The sequence below is a fragment of the Electrophorus electricus genome, chromosome 6, assembly GCF_013358815.1.
Source record: "Electrophorus electricus isolate fEleEle1 chromosome 6, fEleEle1.pri, whole genome shotgun sequence".
Classification (NCBI taxonomy): Eukaryota; Metazoa; Chordata; class Actinopteri; order Gymnotiformes; family Gymnotidae; genus Electrophorus; species Electrophorus electricus.
The window spans coordinates 3740799-3763272 of record NC_049540.1 but is presented as its reverse complement, the minus strand read 5'-3'; the positions used below and the strand labels follow the sequence as shown (position 1 = coordinate 3763272).

Here is a 22474-nt window from a genome sequence, read left to right as displayed (position 1 = left end):
GACGCACTCGCAGTCACGCCAGGCCCGCCACCTGCCTTTACCTGCCCTAGATGCCAGGCTTTTATATGTATGTATTTATTTTTTATGAATTGATTTATTTTTAGAGTCCTTTAAACGCTCGGACGGCGTAGGCTGTCAGTTTCTGTCAGTGACTATGAAAAGGTCATATATATTATCGTTGAAATATAAACTACCACAACAAGTATTGATTTACAAACTGTACACTAAATTTCAGCTGATGCTGTGAACGCGCGCCCAGCATCCAGTTCAACGAATGACTCAACGTGTGACTCTTAGTGTGACTCTGTCTCCAGTTGCAGCCAAGCTACTTCAGACACGAAGAAACACCTAGTCCTTAGTACAGAAAGTTTAACCGTACACTATGACAAATGCATGAATTATCATGCATTTTAAATTCATGCTTAACGGTAGTTTTAGTCAAATAACCTCTTAACACATCTTAGGAAAGAAAGATTATTCCAAGATTGTTCGAATTCACATAATGTATGGTTATGCATGTATATGTTTATTAGCAGAAAAGTTTAAAAACGGACTCGCACTTGTTCCATAGAAAAATAACCAGGTTTTAGGCCAATGAAACCGTTAACCTACACCATCCAAACTACGCCACAAACCGATACTATAATTAAATTCTGAAGATGAGCTCTATTCCAAGATTAATTAAAGTAGACAAAACATAGACAGTATACAATTACAAACACAAGAGGGCAACAAGAGCTCATTTCAGATTTTTGTTCTACAAAGAAATACGAACTGACTAGATGTGCGTGTAGGTACATCCTCTAGCTACTATACATAGAGCACTATATACAGAATTGGTCAAGGTAGTTAACGATTTCGGACACTACATTATACATGTTTAACTCATTACTGTGCGATACCATCTGGGCTAGGTTTCCCAACAGCATTAAAAAAAACAAATGCCATCTTTCCAATGGTAAAGTGAATATTGAACACGCTCTCTCGTTAAAAATGATCTTAACAATATGGTGATTTTGCAAGCGTCATACCACAGTCCCTTTTAACAGGTTTGACAAAATGCCAGGCAGGTCCTGAGGTAATCTAAACCTTTGCCTTAGCAGCTAAGGAAAAAACAAAATGATTTGACCTGAAAGCTGTCAAATATAGTTAAATATAACCTTCTGATCACAGAAAGAAGTTTGAAAACTGAACGCTTTGCTTCAGTTAAGATGCTACAGTTGTACCAGTCCTGCGAGAGCTCTGAAGACGTCGCCATCCTCCCTCGCGCCACACAATGAGCTGTGTTGTAGATGATGTCTTGCAGTGTACAACGCTTATTGCGGTGCACTATGTGATTATTAAAGTGTACCAGATATCCATCACTATGTCTTTGGCTACAAGATGGTGGGACCCCAAAGTAGTGTGGTATATAGCGAATAGAGCACAGTTTCAGACATAGATTTTGTCTTCTTTGCTTCCTGTAGCTATATGATACATATCACATTTTAAAAAAAATATTTCTTTACAATTGAGTAACAAAACATCCCTGTCGAACCTTAACAGTTAGTGCAGGCTAACTATTTGTGTAATATGCCGAAATGTCTTCAGGTGCAGGAGCAGGAGGTGGATACTAAAGGAGAAGAATTCTGGACACGCACATACGTACACAATCGTAAGTTAACCTTATACTTTCTTTGGGAGTGACATGGAAGGGAAGGTCAGTGACACCCCCCCCCCCCCCCCACACACACACCCACACACCCACACAACCCCACACACAGAGAGAGAGAGAGAGAGAGAGAGAGAGAGAGACAGAGAGACAGAGAGAGAGAGAGAGAGAGAGAACGGTCAAACCCAATATGAATTTAATGAAAATATTTTTTATTACTGAAAAATGCTAGTGTGATAAATACAATTGTGTGTTCTATTGCTTGAGAGAAAGTGAAAGTGTTGAATTGGAATTCCCCCGTGCGCTTGCTGGTGCACGAACAGAAAGCAAACGCACAGGTTTCCGTGCGCTCGTGTGTGTGTTGTTAGCGGACCTCAGCGCGTACAGGTACTGGCTTTCATTGTTTTAGCTCGACTTCGCAGTTCGCCCTTTGTCATTCTTTGCCACAGCCGTGATTGTTTGCCGTGTTATGTTGTCTCTTATGCTATGGTCATTTTTTAATACATGGGCTTATAGCATTCATTAGTTTTTCGCATGTAGCGTTCCAGGTTTAATACTATCGGAATTTGTTACCTGTAGTCGAATGTATAATAAATATTTTACATATTTAATGTTTTTTTAAATACAAACTTTATAGATTTAATATAGATTTAATGTTTTTACAAACTACTGTACTATGAGAGAAAGTAAAACTAGCATGCTAACTCTTCAATCACCCGCTGCTCTCTCTTCACTCTGATCACTCTTCCTTCCTTTCAGCCTTTCTCTAGGTGCAGTGTGGAAGTCACAAAATCATGAGCCTACACGTACCTGTCGCTGTTCCAAAGGTAGGCTGTGTAACATGGCCAGCCTTCCGGACCTCAAACACCTCATACACTATTTATTTCAGGGCCTAGGCCCCGATGTTATGTAAATGTACCAAAAAACTCCAGGACAGTAACTTTTTATATGATCACACCCTTCACTCATGTCAGTTATCTCTTCATGACTGTCTGGTACTGATAAATTAAAGACATGTAGATTTAACATTTTTCCTTATTGAAGCAATCATTTTCAGTGGAACATATTTGCAAACCAGTGAAGAATCATGTGATGCTAGCCTTGAAGGAACCATTCAGTTTTATAGGATTATTAGCATGTCCTTACTCGAAAGCGCACACATGGATTGGAGCTAATTCTATTATCAAGCTTTGAATCTTTAATCTCATGCTATTATACTATCACAATATTGTCATGCTAATCATTTTCAAGCCTAATTTTAAGACAAATTGCTTCCATTATCCAAACATCTTGGGAACACTTTACTAAAGTACATCAGACCTTACTTGCCCTTATTTTACCCCCCAATAAAAAAACAAAAACATTTTGCCCTTATTCCCACCCCCCAACCCCCACCCCCAGTGTCCACGCTGCAAGGGGTCAGATATCTCGAAGCTGGATGGGCAGTGTGCCCTGTGCCGCCCGTGTTCCAGACTGAGGCGTGGTGTGTACTACTTCTGCTGGGCGTGTCGGAGGGAGTGGCCCACAGCGGCTAAGGCACATGCTGCCTGCTCGCTGGCCCACTGCGCCCTCCGTGCTGCCCTGCTCTCCGACAAGCTCATCGTGGACCCCGACAGCTCGGCCCTGGGCTGCCCCTTCTTCAGGGCCTGTCCCCAGTGCAAGGCCCTGCTCACGCATGACGGGAAAGGATGTCCCAACATGGTCTGCCCTCAATGTCACGCACATTTCTGCTTCCGCTGCCTTCGACAAAGATGCTATGGCATAGGAGTTTTTGCTCTCCAGCAAATGCTGCATGAGCACTGTCCTGAGACGTGTACCATAGTGGATAACAGCAGGAGTCTGGCAGCCCTTGGTTTGTAGGTGACGTGAGTTCCAGGAGCAGGGCTGTGATGTAACACTGCTGCAGGGTAGATCTTCTGGAGCAGGGTCAAGTACAGGATCAGGATCTGTAACAAATATCTAAAGACGTTTTGGTTCAATGCATGAATTTGCTAAAAGTTTTAAGTAAAATCCAAACTAATTTCTCCTCTATGTTTGTATACTCAGATGTTATTGTGAATAAATAAATACTGTATAATTATATTATTCTTGTGTGAAAATAACATTTGTAAATAAAGTCACTGAGAAAACAATGGGAGCTGGATGTGAGGAATAAAGGTGTTTAAATAGTTTAGCTTCAATTTTAAATGTTAATTAGATATAAATACATTATTTTAATATGTTATAAATGAGCACAATTCTTTTAACGAATGTAAAAGTTTTTGCTTTTTTTTTTTAAATGGTAAAGATAACGATAACCTTTTGTTTAACATGCAGAAAAATGGCTGAGGTAAACCACCCCACAAAGACAAAGAAAACACAAAATCAAAGAGTAAGGAACATCTTAAACAGCTGTGCGGAGGAGAGAGGGAGTGTGGTTCAGCCACTGTCCGAGTGGCACCGCTGTGATGGCTGTCCCTGCTCTCTCCGTGACCTCTGATCCGGTGCTGTCTCGGAGAAGGGTTATGAAGGGTCATGACCTTGTTTAAGCAGCTATAAAGAGCCTAAATCTAAATAAGTGGCACCATGACTGTTTCTGAGCTGAGCTGGATTAGACGTGCTTCTTCTTTACTCTTTCTCCACTCTTCTCAGAGTCTTGCGATCACAGTCTTTCATAATCCATCTCTCAACTGTCCTCTCTCTTCCCTTTTTTGCTTCTCTCCCTCTCTAGCACCCTCTGTGTTCTAGAGGCAACATACAGGTTCTGCTGTTTGTAGTGCAGGCACTAGAAAATTACAGATGGCAGACTCCAGTACTAACCTCACTGGTTCTCCATCTTATTGTGTGTGTTTGTGTGGGTCATCCTGTCTCACGACCAATAAATTGTGGTCTAATCAGATTAGTCAGCCTGAGCTAGGCTATAGTGAGCTTTGATCTGCAAGCCTCTTACCAAGCACCAGCAGAGAGAGAGAGAGAGAGAGAGAGAGAGAGAGAGAGAGAGAGAGAGAGAGAGAGAGAACGGTCAAACCCAATATGAATTTAATGAAAATATTTTTTATTACTGAAAAATGCTAGTGTGATAAATACAATTGTGTGTTCTATTGCTTGAGAGAAAGTGAAAGTGTTGAATTGGAATTCCCCCGTGCGCTTGCTGGTGCACGAACAGAAAGCAAACGCACAGGTTTCCGTGCGCTCGTGTGTGTGTTGTTAGCGGACCTCAGCGCGTACAGGTACTGGCTTTCATTGTTTTAGCTCGACTTCGCAGTTCGCCCTTTGTCATTCTTTGCCACAGCCGTGATTGTTTGCCGTGTTATGTTGTCTCTTATGCTATGGTCATTTTTTAATACATGGGCTTATAGCATTCATTAGTTTTTCGCATGTAGCGTTCCAGGTTTAATACTATCGGAATTTGTTACCTGTAGTCGAATGTATAATAAATATTTTACATATTTAATGTTTTTTTAAATACAAACTTTATAGATTTAATATAGATTTAATGTTTTTACAAACTACTGTACTATGAGAGAAAGTAAAACTAGCATGCTAACTCTTCAATCACCCGCTGCTCTCTCTTCACTCTGATCACTCTTCCTTCCTTTCAGCCTTTCTCTAGGTGCAGTGTGGAAGTCACAAAATCATGAGCCTACACGTACCTGTCGCTGTTCCAAAGGTAGGCTGTGTAACATGGCCAGCCTTCCGGACCTCAAACACCTCATACACTATTTATTTCAGGGCCTAGGCCCCGATGTTATGTAAATGTACCAAAAAACTCCAGGACAGTAACTTTTTATATGATCACACCCTTCACTCATGTCAGTTATCTCTTCATGACTGTCTGGTACTGATAAATTAAAGACATGTAGATTTAACATTTTTCCTTATTGAAGCAATCATTTTCAGTGGAACATATTTGCAAACCAGTGAAGAATCATGTGATGCTAGCCTTGAAGGAACCATTCAGTTTTATAGGATTATTAGCATGTCCTTACTCGAAAGCGCACACATGGATTGGAGCTAATTCTATTATCAAGCTTTGAATCTTTAATCTCATGCTATTATACTATCACAATATTGTCATGCTAATCATTTTCAAGCCTAATTTTAAGACAAATTGCTTCCATTATCCAAACATCTTGGGAACACTTTACTAAAGTACATCAGACCTTACTTGCCCTTATTTTACCCCCCAATAAAAAAACAAAAACATTTTGCCCTTATTTCCCCCCCCCCAACCCCCACCCCCAGTGTCCACGCTGCAAGGGGTCAGATATCTCGAAGCTGGATGGGCAGCGTGCCCTGTGCCGCCCGTGTTCCAGACTGAGGCGTGGTGTGTACTACTTCTGCTGGGCGTGTCGGAGGGAGTGGCCCACAGCGGCTAAGGCACATGCTGCCTGCTCGCTGGCCCACTGCGCCCTCCGTGCTGCCCTGCTCTCCGACAAGCTCATCGTGGACCCCAACAGCTCGGCCCTGGGCTGCCCCTTCTTCAGGGCCTGTCCCCAGTGCAAGGCCCTGCTCACGCATGACGGGAAAGGATGTCCCAACATGGTCTGCCCTCAATGTCACGCACATTTCTGCTTCCGCTGCCTTCGACAAAGATGCTATGGCATAGGAGTTTTTGCTCTCCAGCAAATGCTGCATGAGCACTGTCCTGAGACGTGTACCATAGTGGATAACAGCAGGAGTCTGGCAGCCCTTGGTTTGTAGGTGACGTGAGTTCCAGGAGCAGGGCTGTGATGTAACACTGCTGCAGGGTAGATCTTCTGGAGCAGGGTCAAGTACAGGATCAGGATCTGTAACAAATATCTAAAGACGTTTTGGTTCAATGCATGAATTTGCTAAAAGTTTTAAGTAAAATCCAAACTAATTTCTCCTCTATGTTTGTATACTCAGATGTTATTGTGAATAAATAAATACTGTATAATTATATTATTCTTGTGTGAAAATAACATTTGTAAATAAAGTCACTGAGAAAACAATGGGAGCTGGATGTGAGGAATAAAGGTGTTTAAATAGTTTAGCTTCAATTTTAAATGTTAATTAGATATAAATACATTATTTTAATATGTTATAAATGAGCACAATTCTTTTAACGAATGTAAAAGTTTTTGCTTTTTTTTTTTTAAATGGTAAAGATAACGATAACCTTTTGTTTAACATGCAGAAAAATGGCTGAGGTAAACCACCCCACAAAGACAAAGAAAACACAAAATCAAAGAGTAAGGAACATCTTAAACAGCTGTGCGGAGGAGAGAGGGAGTGTGGTTCAGCCACTGTCCGAGTGGCACCGCTGTGATGGCTGTCCCTGCTCTCTCCGTGACCTCTGATCCGGTGCTGTCTCGGAGAAGGGTTATGAAGGGTCATGACCTTGTTTAAGCAGCTATAAAGAGCCTAAATCTAAATAAGTGGCACCATGACTGTTTCTGAGCTGAGCTGGATTAGACGTGCTTCTTCTTTACTCTTTCTCCACTCTTCTCAGAGTCTTGCGATCACAGTCTTTCATAATCCATCTCTCAACTGTCCTCTCTCTTCCCTTTTTTGCTTCTCTCCCTCTCTAGCACCCTCTGTGTTCTAGAGGCAACATACAGGTTCTGCTGTTTGTAGTGCAGGCACTAGAAAATTACAGATGGCAGACTCCAGTACTAACCTCACTGGTTCTCCATCTTATTGTGTGTGTTTGTGTGGGTCATCCTGTCTCACGACCAATAAATTGTGGTCTAATCAGATTAGTCAGCCTGAGCTAGGCTATAGTGAGCTTTGATCTGCAAGCCTCTTACCAAGCACCAGCAGAGAGAGAGAGAGAGAGAGAGAGAGAGAGAGAGAGAGAGAGAGAGAGAGAGAGAGAGAGAGAGAGAGAGAGAGAGAGAGAACGGTCAAACCCAATATGAATTTAATGAAAATATTTTTTATTACTGAAAAATGCTAGTGTGATAAATACAATTGTGTGTTCTATTGCTTGAGAGAAAGTGAAAGTGTTGAATTGGAATTCCCCCGTGCGCTTGCTGGTGCACGAACAGAAAGCAAACGCACAGGTTTCCGTGCGCTCGTGTGTGTGTTGTTAGCGGACCTCAGCGCGTACAGGTACTGGCTTTCATTGTTTTAGCTCGACTTCGCAGTTCGCCCTTTGTCATTCTTTGCCACAGCCGTGATTGTTTGCCGTGTTATGTTGTCTCTTATGCTATGGTCATTTTTTAATACATGGGCTTATAGCATTCATTAGTTTTTCGCATGTAGCGTTCCAGGTTTAATACTATCGGAATTTGTTACCTGTAGTCGAATGTATAATAAATATTTTACATATTTAATGTTTTTTTAAATACAAACTTTATAGATTTAATATAGATTTAATGTTTTTACAAACTACTGTACTATGAGAGAAAGTAAAACTAGCATGCTAACTCTTCAATCACCCGCTGCTCTCTCTTCACTCTGATCACTCTTCCTTCCTTTCAGCCTTTCTCTAGGTGCAGTGTGGAAGTCACAAAATCATGAGCCTACACGTACCTGTCGCTGTTCCAAAGGTAGGCTGTGTAACATGGCCAGCCTTCCGGACCTCAAACACCTCATACACTATTTATTTCAGGGCCTAGGCCCCGATGTTATGTAAATGTACCAAAAAACTCCAGGACAGTAACTTTTTATATGATCACACCCTTCACTCATGTCAGTTATCTCTTCATGACTGTCTGGTACTGATAAATTAAAGACATGTAGATTTAACATTTTTCCTTATTGAAGCAATCATTTTCAGTGGAACATATTTGCAAACCAGTGAAGAATCATGTGATGCTAGCCTTGAAGGAACCATTCAGTTTTATAGGATTATTAGCATGTCCTTACTCGAAAGCGCACACATGGATTGGAGCTAATTCTATTATCAAGCTTTGAATCTTTAATCTCATGCTATTATACTATCACAATATTGTCATGCTAATCATTTTCAAGCCTAATTTTAAGACAAATTGCTTCCATTATCCAAACATCTTGGGAACACTTTACTAAAGTACATCAGACCTTACTTGCCCTTATTTTACCCCCCAATAAAAAAACAAAAACATTTTGCCCTTATGCCCCCCCCCCAACCCCCACCCCCAGTGTCCACGCTGCAAGGGGTCAGATATCTCGAAGCTGGATGGGCAGCGTGCCCTGTGCCGCCCGTGTTCCAGACTGAGGCGTGGTGTGTACTACTTCTGCTGGGCGTGTCGGAGGGAGTGGCCCACAGCGGCTAAGGCACATGCTGCCTGCTCGCTGGCCCACTGCGCCCTCCGTGCTGCCCTGCTCTCCGACAAGCTCATCGTGGACCCCGACAGCTCGGCCCTGGGCTGCCCCTTCTTCAGGGCCTGTCCCCAGTGCAAGGCCCTGCTCACGCATGATGGGGAAGGCTGTGCCGACATCATCTGCCCTCAGTGCAAAACAGAGTTCTGCTTCCGCTGCCTTCATCAGGAGTGTCTTTTTGAATTGTGCGATATAGTGGATAACAGCAGGAGTCTGGCAGCCCTTGGTTTGTAGGTGAGGTGAGATCCAGGAGCAGGGCTGTGACGTAATGCTGCTGCAGGGTAGATCTCCCGGAGCAGGGTAGCCTCATCAAAAAGACCATGGTCCCCTGCTGACTTAAACCCATTGCATTGTGATTATATTGCACATATTTTATCTTTTGCATCGCAGTTTTTTATTTGCACACCTGTGAGCTCTTCAGTCTCTGCAAATTTTCTTAAAAGACTTCAACCACGCAAATCTCAAGTCAGTACTGCCTAAATTCCATCAACATGTGAACTTTGCAAGCGAACGCGCTGGATCTCGTTTACACAAACATTTCCGGTGCGTACCGGGCGGAGCCCCGCCCCCACCTCGAATACTCTGATCACATGTCTGTAATGTTGATTCCTGCATATAGACCGATCGTCAGATGCTCGAAACCGCTTCTGAAGCAGGTGAGATCCAGGAGCAGGGCTGTGATGTAATGCTGCTGCAGGGTAGATCTCCCGGAGCAGGGTCAAGTACAGGATCAGGATCACAATGTAATCTATCTGTTGCAAATATCTAAAGCAAGACATTTTGCTTTAATGAATGAATTTCATATCAGTTTTAAATAAAATCAAAACTAATTTCTACTCTACTTTTGTATACCCTGATGTTATTGTGAATAAAAAATACTGTACTATATAATTCCTGTGTAAAAATAAAGTTTGCAAATAGTTACTGAGACAAAGCTATGGGAAGGTGGATGTGAGATAAATAAAGATGGATTATGTGAGAGGAATAAAGGTGCATTATGTGTTAAAATAGTCTAATTTAAAATTACGCTAAAATAGCCTGATTTCAACACATTCAATTTAAAATGTTAATTACATATAAACAGAATAAGCAACTTTGTTTAAAATAATCTAAATTATTTTCATCCTTTACCCAACTTAAAATTTTTAGAATTTTTTTAAATGCTAAAATAAAGATAATTTTGTTTAGCATGCAGAAAAATGGCTGAGAGAAAATTAACTGTCCACCATAACAACGAAAACACAAAGACAAAAAGCTAAATCAAGAAACATCCCAAATGACAGTGTTGTGCAGAGGAGAGGGGGGGGTGGTTCAGCCACTGTCCGAGTGGCACCGCTGTGATGGCTGTCCCTGCTCTCTCCGTGACCTCTGATCCGGTGCTGTCTCGGAGAAGGGTTATGAAGGGTCATGACCTTGTTTAAGCAGCTATAAAGAGCCTAAATCTAAATAAGTGGCACCATGACTGTTTCTGAGCTGAGCTGGATTAGACGTGCTTCTTCTTTACTCTTTCTCCACTCTTCTCAGAGTCTTGCGATCACAGTCTTTCATAATCCATCTCTCAACTGTCCTCTCTCTTCCCTTTTTTGCTTCTCTCCCTCTCTAGCACCCTCTGTGTTCTAGAGGCAACATACAGGTTCTGCTGTTTGTAGTGCAGGCACTAGAAAATTACAGATGGCAGACTCCAGTACTAACCTCACTGGTTCTCCATCTTATTGTGTGTGTTTGTGTGGGTCATCCTGTCTCACGACCAATAAATTGTGGTCTAATCAGATTAGTCAGCCTGAGCTAGGCTATAGTGAGCTTTGATCTGCAAGCCTCTTACCAAGCACCAGCAGAGAGAGAGAGAGAGAGAGAGAGAGAGAGAGAGAGAGAGAGAGAGAGAGAGAGAGAGTCGATGGGAATCAACACAGCCTGTTGAAGATTTACCACCAAAGCCCTCACTCACATTGGGAAGGGCCTCTTCTTTCATGCTCTATCTGACTCTCTCACTGCTCACTGCTGCACCCTGTCCTGATAGAGCTAATCACTGCTTCCTCTAAAAGACAGCACTGGTCTCAGACAGCAGGTACGTGTGCGGCTGGGCCAAGCACTGGAGTGCAGGTGTCATTGGAGCAGTGCTGGCTTCTCATCAGCCTGATCTCAGATCAGTATTGGCCTCTCATCAGCCTCATCTAACACTCCTGAATTTGACCAAGCCAACATGGCTACCCTCTGTATGGATGGGCACCTCTGTAATATTTTACAATCACAAAAGTCCCAAAGGTTGAAATGGCCGTGGTGGAGTGGGGTAGGATTGCACTCTGGAATCCGAGGCTTTATATTGAAACAATGCAACCTCAACGTTAATGCATCCACAATGGCAGTTGAAGAAGTTCAACCCAACAGTGCACTTCCACACTGCCATCACTGAGTCCACACTCACCTTCTCCATCACCATTTGGTACACCAATGACAAGAGCAGACTACATCGCATCATCCACTCTGCTGAGGGTGATTCGCTGCAACCTACCATCCCTTTAAGACCCACATGCCTCCAGAACACTGAGGTGAGCAGGAAAGATCGTGACAGACCCCTCACACCCTGCACATGACATCTTCAAAACACTTCCCTCCAGCAAAGGGGTAGAGGTCTGTTCTGACCTAAACATCTCACTGACTTAAACCCATTGCACTGTGATTATAATGCACATATTTTATCTTTTGCATCACAGTTTTTTATTTGCAAACCTGTGAGCTCTTCAGTCTCTGTACATTTTCTTAAAATATTATTTTAATGTATATATTGTATAATTTTATTTATCTACTGTATTTTTCTACCTATTGTATTCTATTTTTTGTTTTTATCCTGATTGCCATACACCAATTTCACCAAATTCCTTGTATGTCAAATTCCTTGTGTGTGAAAACATACTTGGCCAATAAACGAATTCTGATTCTCATTCTGACTGTTTCTTGGAGAGGACAGATGGAGATGAGGGTCTTTAGAATAAAGGGATGTTCCACATATTGGACCCAGTGATGGAGTTTATAGTCTTTCTCATCAAAAATATGTTGCTTATCCAAACTGTATTTCAGTTTACTTTACCATGCACGTTCACAACTGGGACCTGTTCCCAGCATGCCTCTTCCTTGTCATCAACCACGCACACGCACACGCACACCCACACACACACCCCCACACACGCACGCACCCACACCCACACCCACACCCACACACGCACACACACCCACACCCACACCCACACCCACACACACACACACCCACACCCACACACGCACACCCACACACACACCCCCACACACGCACGCACACACACCCACACCCACACACTCACACACACTCACACTCACACACACACTCACACTCACACACACACACACACACCCACACACACACACACCCACCCCCACACACACACCCCCACACACGCACGCACACACACCCACACCCACACACACACACACCCACACACACTCTCTCTCTCTCTCTCTCTCTCTCTCTCTGAGATAGGCGTTTCATTGTGTGTATAGTGTGGATTAAGGAATAAAGAAGGTTGAAAAGTCATCACTTGGACCAAGTGTTCACCTGCCCCCCCCCTTCCCTACCACCTGCTCACTGTCTCTCCCCTTTATCTCTCTCTCTCTCTCTGCTTATTCATCTCTCCATTAAATCTTTTCTTAGTAAGACTCAAGGCTCAGGGAAGCTCTTCCTTCACCAGCTCTCCCCTAAGAAGGCACATTGGTTTGGGGCAAGACCCAGTCTAGTATGTGCCGCTGCCCTCACAGAAAGAAAAATCCTGGGTTTTCCATTATAAAGAGATTTCTAATTTTACTCAAACCGTTTGTGAATGAAGATATAGTCAAGAAATATTATTTGGACGATCTCTCTGTTTCTTAACCTCGGTTGGAATAATATATTTAAATTCCTCCTCTTTTGTGTGATCTGATTTGCTTCATTGGATTGGAGGAGCGTCGGAACTGTGGCAGCTCCTCACACTTCCAGACATCTTATGGTTGAGCTACTGGAGAAGGCCTTCTGTTAGACACAGCAGACCAGGTTAGATTTGTTCTCTTCCCTCTTCCTAAATGCTTTCTTTACAGCACTAAGATAAAAAATGTTTGATGCACTATTTGAACTAGGCTCTGTGACCTCTGAGTGCTCTGTACAAATCTACAACTCGGTAAGCTATTTTAGCATATGTTAGCCTGCATTAGCTGCTAGGTGGTCTATCATACGGAGATGTGTGTCAGGACAGTGCCAGGTGGCGAGCATTGTTATAATTTCTCTGCTGTAGGCTAATGACTGATATGTGGGTTTTGAATGCTTGTGGATTAAGTGTACGTTTGACTCAGATGAATGGTGCTTTCAAGAAAATTGTCTGCCAAATGAGATAATGTAAATGTGTTTTCAGACTTAAATAGCAAGTATAATAAAAATATAAGATTAGGAGCAACAGTAAATCTGTGAGCCATATCCATATATATCCATGTAAATTAGAATATGTCAGAGTAAATGTTCCTTATTTTTCCTTACTGAAGTTGTATCACTTTGAAAAATCCTTTCTTTAATTCTTTCAGTAACTGAAGTCTAGATTCCTACCAGACCATCCTTTGTAAGCTGTTGTACTTAGTTTCTTTATCTTCAGTTATATTTATAGATATATTTAGGCATACAAACTTATATAACATAATACTAATAGAACAACATTCTACTTCACCAGCTGTAACTGCCGTACATTTAGATTGTGGATTTGTAAATGTAGATCAGTTGTGGAAAAGAGGATCCAGAAATGTAAACCAAACTATCTACAGCTGTGTGGATGGGTCTACAGGGGGAAGCAGGGCCAGCGTTATATGTGTGATCCCATGAAGGCTTTCTCATGGACAAAGGAAGCAGTGCAGGGGCTTGGTTATGCTCCGAGGAATGATCCCCTGAGTTACTGAAGTATCAGATGAGATCTGGGTGAGCTGAGGACAGGTGGGAGGAGAGCGAGTAAGAAAGAGAGAGAGTGAACTGCGGACAAAAAGAAAGAACAAAAGGAGGAGAACAAAGAAAATGAGAGACATTTTGTGTGTCAGAAAGAAAGAAAGAAAGAGAGAGAGACAACAAGAAGAAAGTACAAAACCTAGAAAGATAAGAAGAGGGAATGGCTCTAGATATTTACATTTACGGCATTTAGCAGATGCTCTTATCCAGAGCGACTTACAAAAGTGCCTTGTTGTTTATTCCTAGAACACATCCTAGTAGAGAACAGTTAGATATTCAGAGAGAGAGATGAGAGAGACAATTGGGAGTGAGAGTGATGTCTTTGGCTCGGGTGTTGCAAACCAAACTGCTCTGTATTGTAGTGGCTAATTTTCTATGTGGTTCCCTTTCTGTTACTTTTCTCCCTTCCTGACATCTTTATTCTAATGTAACACACACAAACACACACACACACACATACACACACACACACACACACACACACACACACACACACACACACACACACACACACACACACACACACACACACACAATCTCTCTGACTTTCCTTGACACCTATCAGGAGAAAAACAAAATGGCCACCCACAAAAACTCCAACTTCCTCTGGCAATCACACCATCCGCGAGGGCATCCGGAACCTTCCACAGAACATGTGAGCCAATATAAAGAAAACTCCTGCCAAGATTGCAAGAGCCTTGGCAACACGCTGGACAACGCCCTCTCCCCTTCGAGTGGGGCACTGCTCTACCACAGCTTACGAGTCCCCTGGTTTCTGCTGTCTCTGCTCATGCTTTCCCACTTGCCCCATGAGGTCTGGAGCACCACCTTCAGAATCGCCTTGGTTGGGCCATGGACATGCGACCCAATGTACTCCAAATCCCTGCCTGAGGTGGCAGCACACCTGGCCATGAGCCGCATCAACAAGGACCCTCACCTCAACAGAGGCTACTGGTACGACCACGTGCTGGTCCATGAGGACTGCCAGACATCGCAGGCCCTGGCTCGCTTCGCCTCGCTCCAGGGCTACGCCTCCGCATTCCTGGGGCCAGCCAACCCAGGATACTGCACCGCTGCCGCTCTACTGGCCGAGCACTGGAACACGCCCCTGCTGCCGTGGGTGTGCCCAGGGGTGGGGGCAGGGCCTGAAATTCGCTCCCCAAAGGTGCTGAGACCACTGCCGCTGGCATCAAATGTGCTCTTCGCTGTGCTGCGCTTCTTCCACTGGGCACGCGTGGCCGTGGCGGTGGAGGAGAGCGACTTGTGGGAGGCAACAGCACATGAGCTCGCTGCCTCGCTGCGCACCCTCGGCCTGCCTGTGCACACTGTTGTCACCATCAGTGCGGGTGCTGAGGGGTCCCAGTGGGCCCTAGAGAAGATCCGCGGGGCGGACCGTGTGAAAGGTGGGTGCGTCCCTGAACCTGCAAAGATGAAGCTTTGTATTAAATTAATTAAGGAATGATTGATTTCTCACTCAGAAACAAGCAGAGAAAACTGGATTATTGTTCTGGTGAAAAAAATAAGTGACTTTATTTTAATAATAATAATTGTTTCTCAATTTATTTTTTAATAATAATACTAATGTCCCCCATTCAGAAACACAAACATATAAGTTTAGAAATTTCTGCACTTGTTAGACAGTGAGACATAATTACTATGATATAACACCTTTTATTATAGATCTTATTTACCTCATTAATCTTTCTAAGGTTATACTTTAATTTATTCTTGAGAAAGGTCTTAAGGAAAAAAACTAATGTTCTTAAACCATAGAACCATTTGCGTCTTTGTTCTTATGATGAATTCCATCGTCCTTGTGAATTGAAAGTGTGGGCCAGTTGTTCCTAATTAGCATAAGTACATGCCCCACCCAGGACTATGTGCACACATAGTAGCTCATAGTGGCCATATATTTATTTTAAATTTTGCTTAACTGTGACTTTATTTCTCAGAATTCCAGCTTTATTACTCACAATTCTGAATGTACTTTTTGCAGTTCTGACTTTTTCCCTTTATTACTGCACAATGCAGAAACATTAAAAAAAATATAATTTTGCTGATTATTGCATGGGATGCTTCCCAAGTACCATCATTGATGTGACTCAAAGTGTTTATTTATTTTAAAAGGCCATAATAATTTCTAAAATAATTAGAATTATGAAATAGTCATTAATAATATTAAAATATATTATTACATATATAAAAGATAAAGAAATTATTGTAATTTAAATCCTATAATATTATACGTCTGTGGAATTAAAGAAAATGCAATGAACAATATTTTGAACAATTATGTCAGCACTCAAAGTGTGCTCTTGAGTTTCCGTAGGTTCTGTTCATACCTAACAAATAACATATAAGAAAACATTGGTGAATGTCAGAATCCTCATGAAAACTGTGTAAATGAGTTTTAAGAAAAAATATCTTTGTATAATTTGCTGGTGAAAGAGATCCCTTGATTTTAGAAGTTTAGAAGATTTTCAGATCATGCCAGTCATAGGGCTATACAGTAAACACATCATGTGGGACCACTAACTGTCCTTTGGCATGTATGTGTTTGGGTGTGTGTGTGTGTGTGTGTGTGTGTGTGTGTGTGTGTGAATGTCCTTTGGTGTTCCTGTGTGCATTATCTTTGGCATGTGAATATGTGAATGTGTGTCTCTTATTTCGGGTGGGTCCGTCATTTGGTATGGGTGTGTGTGTCCGTCATTTGGTATGAGTGTGTGCCTTTTGGTGTGTCCATGTACCTCCACAGTGGTTATCATGTGTATGCAGTCTGCTCTCATGGGCGGGGAAGTCCAGCGCAGACTACTGACCACAGCTGCGCACATGCGCATGGTCGAGCATGGCTACGTCTTCATCCCGTTCGACACGCTGCTCTACCCGCTGCCGTACAGGAACGTCAGCTACCCAGTGCTGGCTGAGGATGCACAGCTACAGAGGGCCTATGATGGAGTCCTCACCATCACCATGGATCAAGGGGAGCAGAACTTCTATGAGGCATTCAGGGAGGCGCAGGAGAGGAACCAGATACAAAGCACTGTCACACCTGAACAAGTGAGGCTTTGGGGAAAGGGCTAGGCACAGGGTTATGGCACACCTTCCTCGATTCTTGTGAATGGGAATGATGAATTATGCAGGTGCAGCTGACATGCTGAAATGGTTACTGGGATAGTTCTGATAGCGTCGAGTACACATTCATATTAGGAGCATAACTTGCAAACTCAGAGACACAGTATAGTTCTGAAGAGCTGTGGGGGTTGTGTTTGGTACTCCAAAGCCACAGTATAGTTCTATAGTTCACAGTATAGTTCAGTATAGGTCCATTTCTGGCCACTTCCAGTAACTCTCACCTGTGCGGTCAGGAGTTCAGGAGTTAGCACTCACCCACACACAGCCCTCCTCTCTTCATCATGCCTGTTTATATGTCCCCTCAAGTCCATTTGGAACAGGTGGGTCATTTTTTTGGTCCTGCAGCAAGAATGGGTGTGCAGTGAATATTGTTTGCAGGAAAATGTTTGTATGTGCTATGGTAGTAGACTCTGAGGTCCTGCTGATACTTCAAATATCACTGAGCTTGCACACAGGTGTTAACGCCTTAAAAGTGCGTTCATCTCTTGATTTACTGAATGGCCTTTCCCAACAGGCCCTTGACTGTTAACCTTTGCTTCAGTTATTGGAATTGTGGCTAGTATTACAACACGTTGGTGCTCCTGTTTGGTTGTCTGTGCTGTAATGTAAAGCTGACACTTTGGAAATCTGATTCCAAAATTACTGCTACGGTTTCAACTTGTTCTTATCATGGTGTTAATGTCAACCATACTAATTGCTTGGTAAATATACAGTTACACTCAATTACTCTCTCTGTCTCTCTCTCTACCTCTCTCTTTGTCCATTTCTCTGTGTCTTTCTCTCCACCTCTCTCTTTGTCCATTTCTCTGTGTGTGTCTCTCTCCACCTCTCTTTGTCCATTTCTGTGTGTTTCTCTCTCCACCTCTTTGTCCATTTCTGTCTCTCTCTCTCCACCTCACTCTTCGTCCATTTCTCTGTGTCTTTCTCTCCACCTCTCTTTGTCCATTTCTCTGTGTGTGTCTCTCTCTCTCCACCTCTTTGTCCATTTCTCTGTGTCTGTTTTTCTTTCCACCTCTCTCTTTGTTCATTTCTCTGTGTGTCTCTCTCTCCACCTCTCTCTGTCCATTTCTTTGTGCGTGTCTCTCTCTCTCCTCACTCTCTGTCCATTTCTCTGTGTGTGTGTCTCTCTCCACCTCTCTTTGTCCATTTCTCTGTGTCTCTCTCTCTCCACCTCTCTCTTTGTCCATTTCTCTGTGTGTGTCTCTCTATCTCCACCTCACTCTGTCCCTGTCTCTCTCAGTTCAGTTCAGTCCAAGGTATTTTTAGTGGCATGACTGTATCAGGTACAATTTTCCCAAAGCAAATAGAGTTTGGAGCTGAACATGGTCTGTGGAAATAACAATAATGTTTTTTACATTAATGATGACGAGAATGGTTCAAACCGTCAAGTAACAAAATAATAATAATAATAAAATAATAAATGACAATAAACAAGATATAAAAAACAGTACCAATAGCAGTAAATATATTAACAACAATAAACAAGATATAAAAAACAGTACCAATAGCAGTAAATATATTAACAATAAACAAGATATAAAAAACAGTACCAATAGCAGTAAATATATTAACAGGATATAGATAAATATTATATACAGTAAGAGGAGTGGTTGGTGTACTAGTGTGGAATGCGTTACTCTCTGTCTCTCAGACAGTGACATGTTGCTACATATTTTGTAGCGAGAAACACTGTGATTCCTTTTGGAAGGACAATTTGCAAATTTGTTGATTGAGGGAGAATTTCAAAATTGGGCAGTATACTTTGGAATAATTTCAGTGAAATTTTGGTGAATCTGTGTGAATTTTTCAGTGGAAAAGAAAGTACTTTCCCTCCTACACGTTAGAAATTGATCAAATATACCAATTGCTTTTTTTTTTTAAATCAACAAAACATGCAAATACTTTGCTGTGATATTTTGGTGGATACGTTGATCGATTAAGATATGCAGGTTGTAAATATGATCTGCAGTCTGATGATTTGATAAAAAATCATTTGGCTCTAACTCAGCACACTGTATTTGGTAAGAGAGGTCTGTTTTGGGCGTTAATAATACAGCAGAAAATCTGCTTTCTTTGATTTCTTCTCAAAGAAATACATGGCCATATATGTTTTTTTCTGGTTGGGCTGGTTGGCTTTGGGTTGCCTGTGGGGCTGATGAGCTGTTGCTGGCCTGTGGGATTGGTTAGATGTGGCTAGCTGGATTGTTTAAACCCATTTCTCAAAGGGTTTAAGGCTTGTACCATTATAGTTTCTGAGCCTTTTACCATTATAGTCCCATTGCTATAAAGGTTAGTGAATTTAGCAGTTGTGTCCAGATACTTTTCTTCCCACCCATGTGCCAGATGTTTGGGTCATTTGTGTAAAACCTTTACTTCTTGAAATCTTTTACTTCATGACATCTGCTTTCGTGGACTTTGGGAATCTCTCAGTACTTTTTACTGATTTTTACTGGTTTTAAATGTTTTCCTTGCAGTCTTGCTTGTGATGTTGTCAAGGTAGCTGGTGGTGAGGCTTCTGAGGCTCCGCCCCCTGACAGGTTAAATGTATCAAATGCCAACTGACAATGCTAACTCTAGCTTTAGCCCCTTAGCTTCTGACGTTTATTAAACAAAGAAATTAAGAGCTCACCTCTTTTTAAATTGTTCTTTGGTATTTTAGTTTGATGCTCTCCTCTCTGTGTCCTGAATATCTTTAGATTGTCCTGCATTTTATTCTGTGGGTTTTCCAACATGCTAGCTCTTGCATGCTTGCTATTCTCCCTGTTCACCATGTTAGCTATTTTCAATTGCTGATAAAAACAAGTCATTTTAGTCCCTAAAAAAGTAATAAAGATGTCTGATGTGTCTCCTGAGTCTCAGCATCTTGATTGTTATGTTTGTTCTCTTTATACTTCACTCTAAACCAATAAAAAATGAATTAAATCAGAGCACAAATCTGCTGCTCTCTCTCTCTCTCTCTCTCTCTCTCTCTCTCTCTCTCTCTCTCTCTCTCTCTCTCTCTCTCTCTCTCTCTCTCTCTCTCTCTCTCTCTCTCTCTCTCTCTCTCTCTCTCTCTCTCTCTCTCTCTCTCTCTCCCAAGGTGTCTCCATTCTTTGCCTCCATCTACAATATGCTGTACTACACGGCCATGGTGGTGGAGCAGACCCGAGTGGCGGGCGGCGCCCGCTGGGTGACAGGCGACTCCCTAGCGCGGAGCGATGGCGGCTTCGAGTTTGCCGGCTTCAACCAGCCACTGTGGGCGGGCGGCGAGGGGCGGGGCATGCAGGTGCGCTACGCGGTGCTGGACACGGACGGCGTCGGCACCGTCCTGCATCGCACACACGTTCTGGAGGCAGGGCACACCGATGGCGGGAGCGGTGCCCTCAGGTACACGGGGCGGTCCATCCACTTCGCGGGGTCATCGCCCAGCAGTGACGCCTCCTGCTGGTTCAGCAGCTGCATGGCCTGCAGTGGCGGTACGGGGGAGTGGGGGCAGGGCGGCGTTACGGGTGGAGCTCGGCATAGTTCACGAGCTGAAGAGAACATGGGAGTCAGTCAACTGCAAGTGTTTGGGGGCTAGCTAAAACGTATACAGTTCTAGAGAGTTATGGAGAGCTTGTGATAGAATATGTTAGCGTTTTTGCTCTCTTCTTGCTGCCTGTCTAATGCTCTGGTTTACCCGACTCTTCTTTGCTCCGCTGGCAGGTGTGGATGGAGTCACTTTCTGCTTCCTGTTCCTTCTCTTCTGTGCTTTTGTGGCTGCGAGTTTTTCCCTCTACAATATGAAGTAAGAGCACGTTACGTGTTGTGTGTTACGTGCTGTGTGTTACATGGTACAGTGGTTACTGCTCCCTTTTTGAGCACCTCATGGCGATATCCTGTGGTGTAACAAGGGAAATGGGATGTGTTTGTGCGTTCTGGGTGGAGTGTGGGAGTGAAGTGAAGAGTGTAGAAATAGATGGGGACAGCATGAGCCCTGTGCCTCAGTTTGCAAAAAGTGCAGAGTGGAAACGAATGGTCTCATGGTTCATGCTGATCTCTGCATGTCTGAAGTTGATATATATTTTAGGGACACTCCAGCATCTTTGAGCCTACAGGTTTTCCTGTACATCCTCTACAAGGCAAGGCATTACAGTGATTACCCTGTGGTAATCAACCATGCGTTAGGATACGATAGATGTGTGGATGAAAGCCACTAGCCTAGTCCTTGAAGTAAGGGATGAAGCAGATGTTGTGATGACCTGGTGCATGTTGTGGCTCCTCTGTGATCTGTAGGAAGTCAGGGCAGGTGGGCATCTTGGGAGTGTTTGGAGGTGGACGAGGGGGACCACCCTCTAAGATAGTGCTCACGCTGGACGATCTCGTCTTCATCAACACGCAACTCAGCAAGAAAGTTAGTAATGGCTGCCCACCGAGGACCCGGCCTCAGTGTCTCTCACTGTTACTCTCTCTCTCTTTCGTTCTTTCTTTCTCTGACTCTATGGGTCTCTCCCTCTTTCGCTTTCACTGTTTCTCCCCCATCTTTCTCTCTGTAGGGGTATCTTTCGCTCTCTCTGTCTTTCACCACTTTGGCATGGCTGTTTTGTCCCTCTCCTCTCGCCTTTCCTTGCTTTCCTGATATCCCTCCTTTGTTCCACTGTCTTTAACATCTTGCCTTTGGTAGTGGAAGTCAGAAGTATGTGCTCTGTGTATCTGCATGTTTATCTCTCTCTCCCACTGTCTCTGTCTCTCTGCAGAAGCTGAATGAGGACAGTACAGTGAAGGGTGAGGTAGATGTGAAGACTCCTTGCCACTCTGTCTCAGGACGCAGCTACATCACATCAACTCCTGAAAACTCCAGCGTGGCTGTGTTTGAGGTAGGTGCGTGCATGTGTGTGTGTGTGTGTGTGTGTGTGTGAGAGAGAGAGAGAGATATTGTGTGTCATCTTGATGTTACAGTAAGGTGTGTGTTCTATTTTGATGTTGAGTTGATATTGAAGTGTGTGTACTATGCTGATGTTAAAGGCTGTGTTTTATATCCATGTTGATGTGTGTGTTGCATATTGATGTGTAATGATGACATACCCTGTATGTATACTGTTGTTGAGGTGTGTGTGGTGTATTGACAACATATACTGTGTGCTGTTTGTCAGGGTGACTGGGTGTGGCTTAAGAAATGTCCTAGTGAAGGCTCCTTCTCAGACGTCAGCAAGATCACACAGGCTGTATTCATTCAGGTGAGAAAAAGTGAAAATAAGAAAGCCTGACAGAGAAAAAAAGGAATAGTGGCTTAATAAGTCAAGAGCACTAGAGAGAGAGTGAGTGAAGATGTGACAATACTGAGTTTAAATGACAATACTGACAATACTCTCTCTCAGTTTAGTGGTGCTTTATTGGCATGACAAATATTTACACTAATATTGCCAAAGCAAATCAACATGGTAAACAAAAAAATAGATGTAAAAATAATTTCAATGATGTAACAACAAATAGCA

At 42.9% G+C, this 22474-nt stretch overlaps 4 protein-coding genes across 4 annotated transcripts in view; all 4 read left to right on the top strand.

Annotated features, from left to right (window-relative positions):
- The first annotated feature begins 1848 nt into the window (after positions 1 to 1848).
- LOC118241559 (E3 ubiquitin-protein ligase lubel-like) lies at positions 1849 to 3736 on the top strand. The gene is made up of 3 exons (XM_035527256.1): positions 1849 to 2038; positions 2411 to 2478; positions 3053 to 3736. Exons 2-3 carry the CDS (start codon positions 2446 to 2448, stop codon positions 3509 to 3511), a joined length of 492 nt encoding a protein of 163 aa, XP_035383149.1. The 5' UTR covers positions 1849 to 2038; positions 2411 to 2445; the 3' UTR covers positions 3512 to 3736.
- Positions 3737 to 4666: 930 nt separating this feature from the next.
- LOC118241560 (E3 ubiquitin-protein ligase lubel-like) lies at positions 4667 to 6559 on the top strand. The gene is made up of 3 exons (XM_035527257.1): positions 4667 to 4860; positions 5233 to 5300; positions 5876 to 6559. Exons 2-3 carry the CDS (start codon positions 5268 to 5270, stop codon positions 6332 to 6334), a joined length of 492 nt encoding a protein of 163 aa, XP_035383150.1. The 5' UTR covers positions 4667 to 4860; positions 5233 to 5267; the 3' UTR covers positions 6335 to 6559.
- A 943-nt stretch (positions 6560 to 7502) lies between these two features.
- On the top strand, positions 7503 to 9432 carry LOC118241561 (E3 ubiquitin-protein ligase lubel-like). The gene is made up of 3 exons (XM_035527258.1): positions 7503 to 7708; positions 8081 to 8148; positions 8723 to 9432. Exons 2-3 carry the CDS (start codon positions 8116 to 8118, stop codon positions 9134 to 9136), a joined length of 447 nt encoding a protein of 148 aa, XP_035383151.1. The 5' UTR covers positions 7503 to 7708; positions 8081 to 8115; the 3' UTR covers positions 9137 to 9432.
- A 5034-nt stretch (positions 9433 to 14466) lies between these two features.
- The window catches only part of gucy2d (guanylate cyclase 2D, retinal), a 14657-nt gene continuing 6649 nt past the window's right edge, over positions 14467 to 22474 (top strand). The window contains exons 1-7 of the mRNA XM_035527239.1: positions 14467 to 15292; positions 16645 to 16946; positions 20101 to 20476; positions 20706 to 20787; positions 21276 to 21393; positions 21737 to 21856; positions 22133 to 22216. Coding sequence (XP_035383132.1) covers positions 14467 to 15292; positions 16645 to 16946; positions 20101 to 20476; positions 20706 to 20787; positions 21276 to 21393; positions 21737 to 21856; positions 22133 to 22216 — 1908 coding nt within the window. The remainder of the gene's footprint in view (positions 15293 to 16644; positions 16947 to 20100; positions 20477 to 20705; positions 20788 to 21275; positions 21394 to 21736; positions 21857 to 22132; positions 22217 to 22474) is intronic.

Bases quoted from the DNA above. Each gene is read 5' to 3' on its own strand.
- LOC118241560 (XM_035527257.1), top strand. From the start codon at position 5,268: ATGAGCCTACACGTACCTGTCGCTGTTCCAAAG. The intron at 5,301-5,875 runs GTAGGCTGTGTA...CCCCACCCCCAG, and splicing joins TACCTGTCGCTGTTCCAAAG to TGTCCACGCTGCAAGGGGTC.
- LOC118241561 (XM_035527258.1), top strand. From the start codon at position 8,116: ATGAGCCTACACGTACCTGTCGCTGTTCCAAAG. The intron at 8,149-8,722 runs GTAGGCTGTGTA...CCCCACCCCCAG, and splicing joins TACCTGTCGCTGTTCCAAAG to TGTCCACGCTGCAAGGGGTC.
- LOC118241559 (XM_035527256.1), top strand. From the start codon at position 2,446: ATGAGCCTACACGTACCTGTCGCTGTTCCAAAG. The intron at 2,479-3,052 runs GTAGGCTGTGTA...CCCCACCCCCAG, and splicing joins TACCTGTCGCTGTTCCAAAG to TGTCCACGCTGCAAGGGGTC.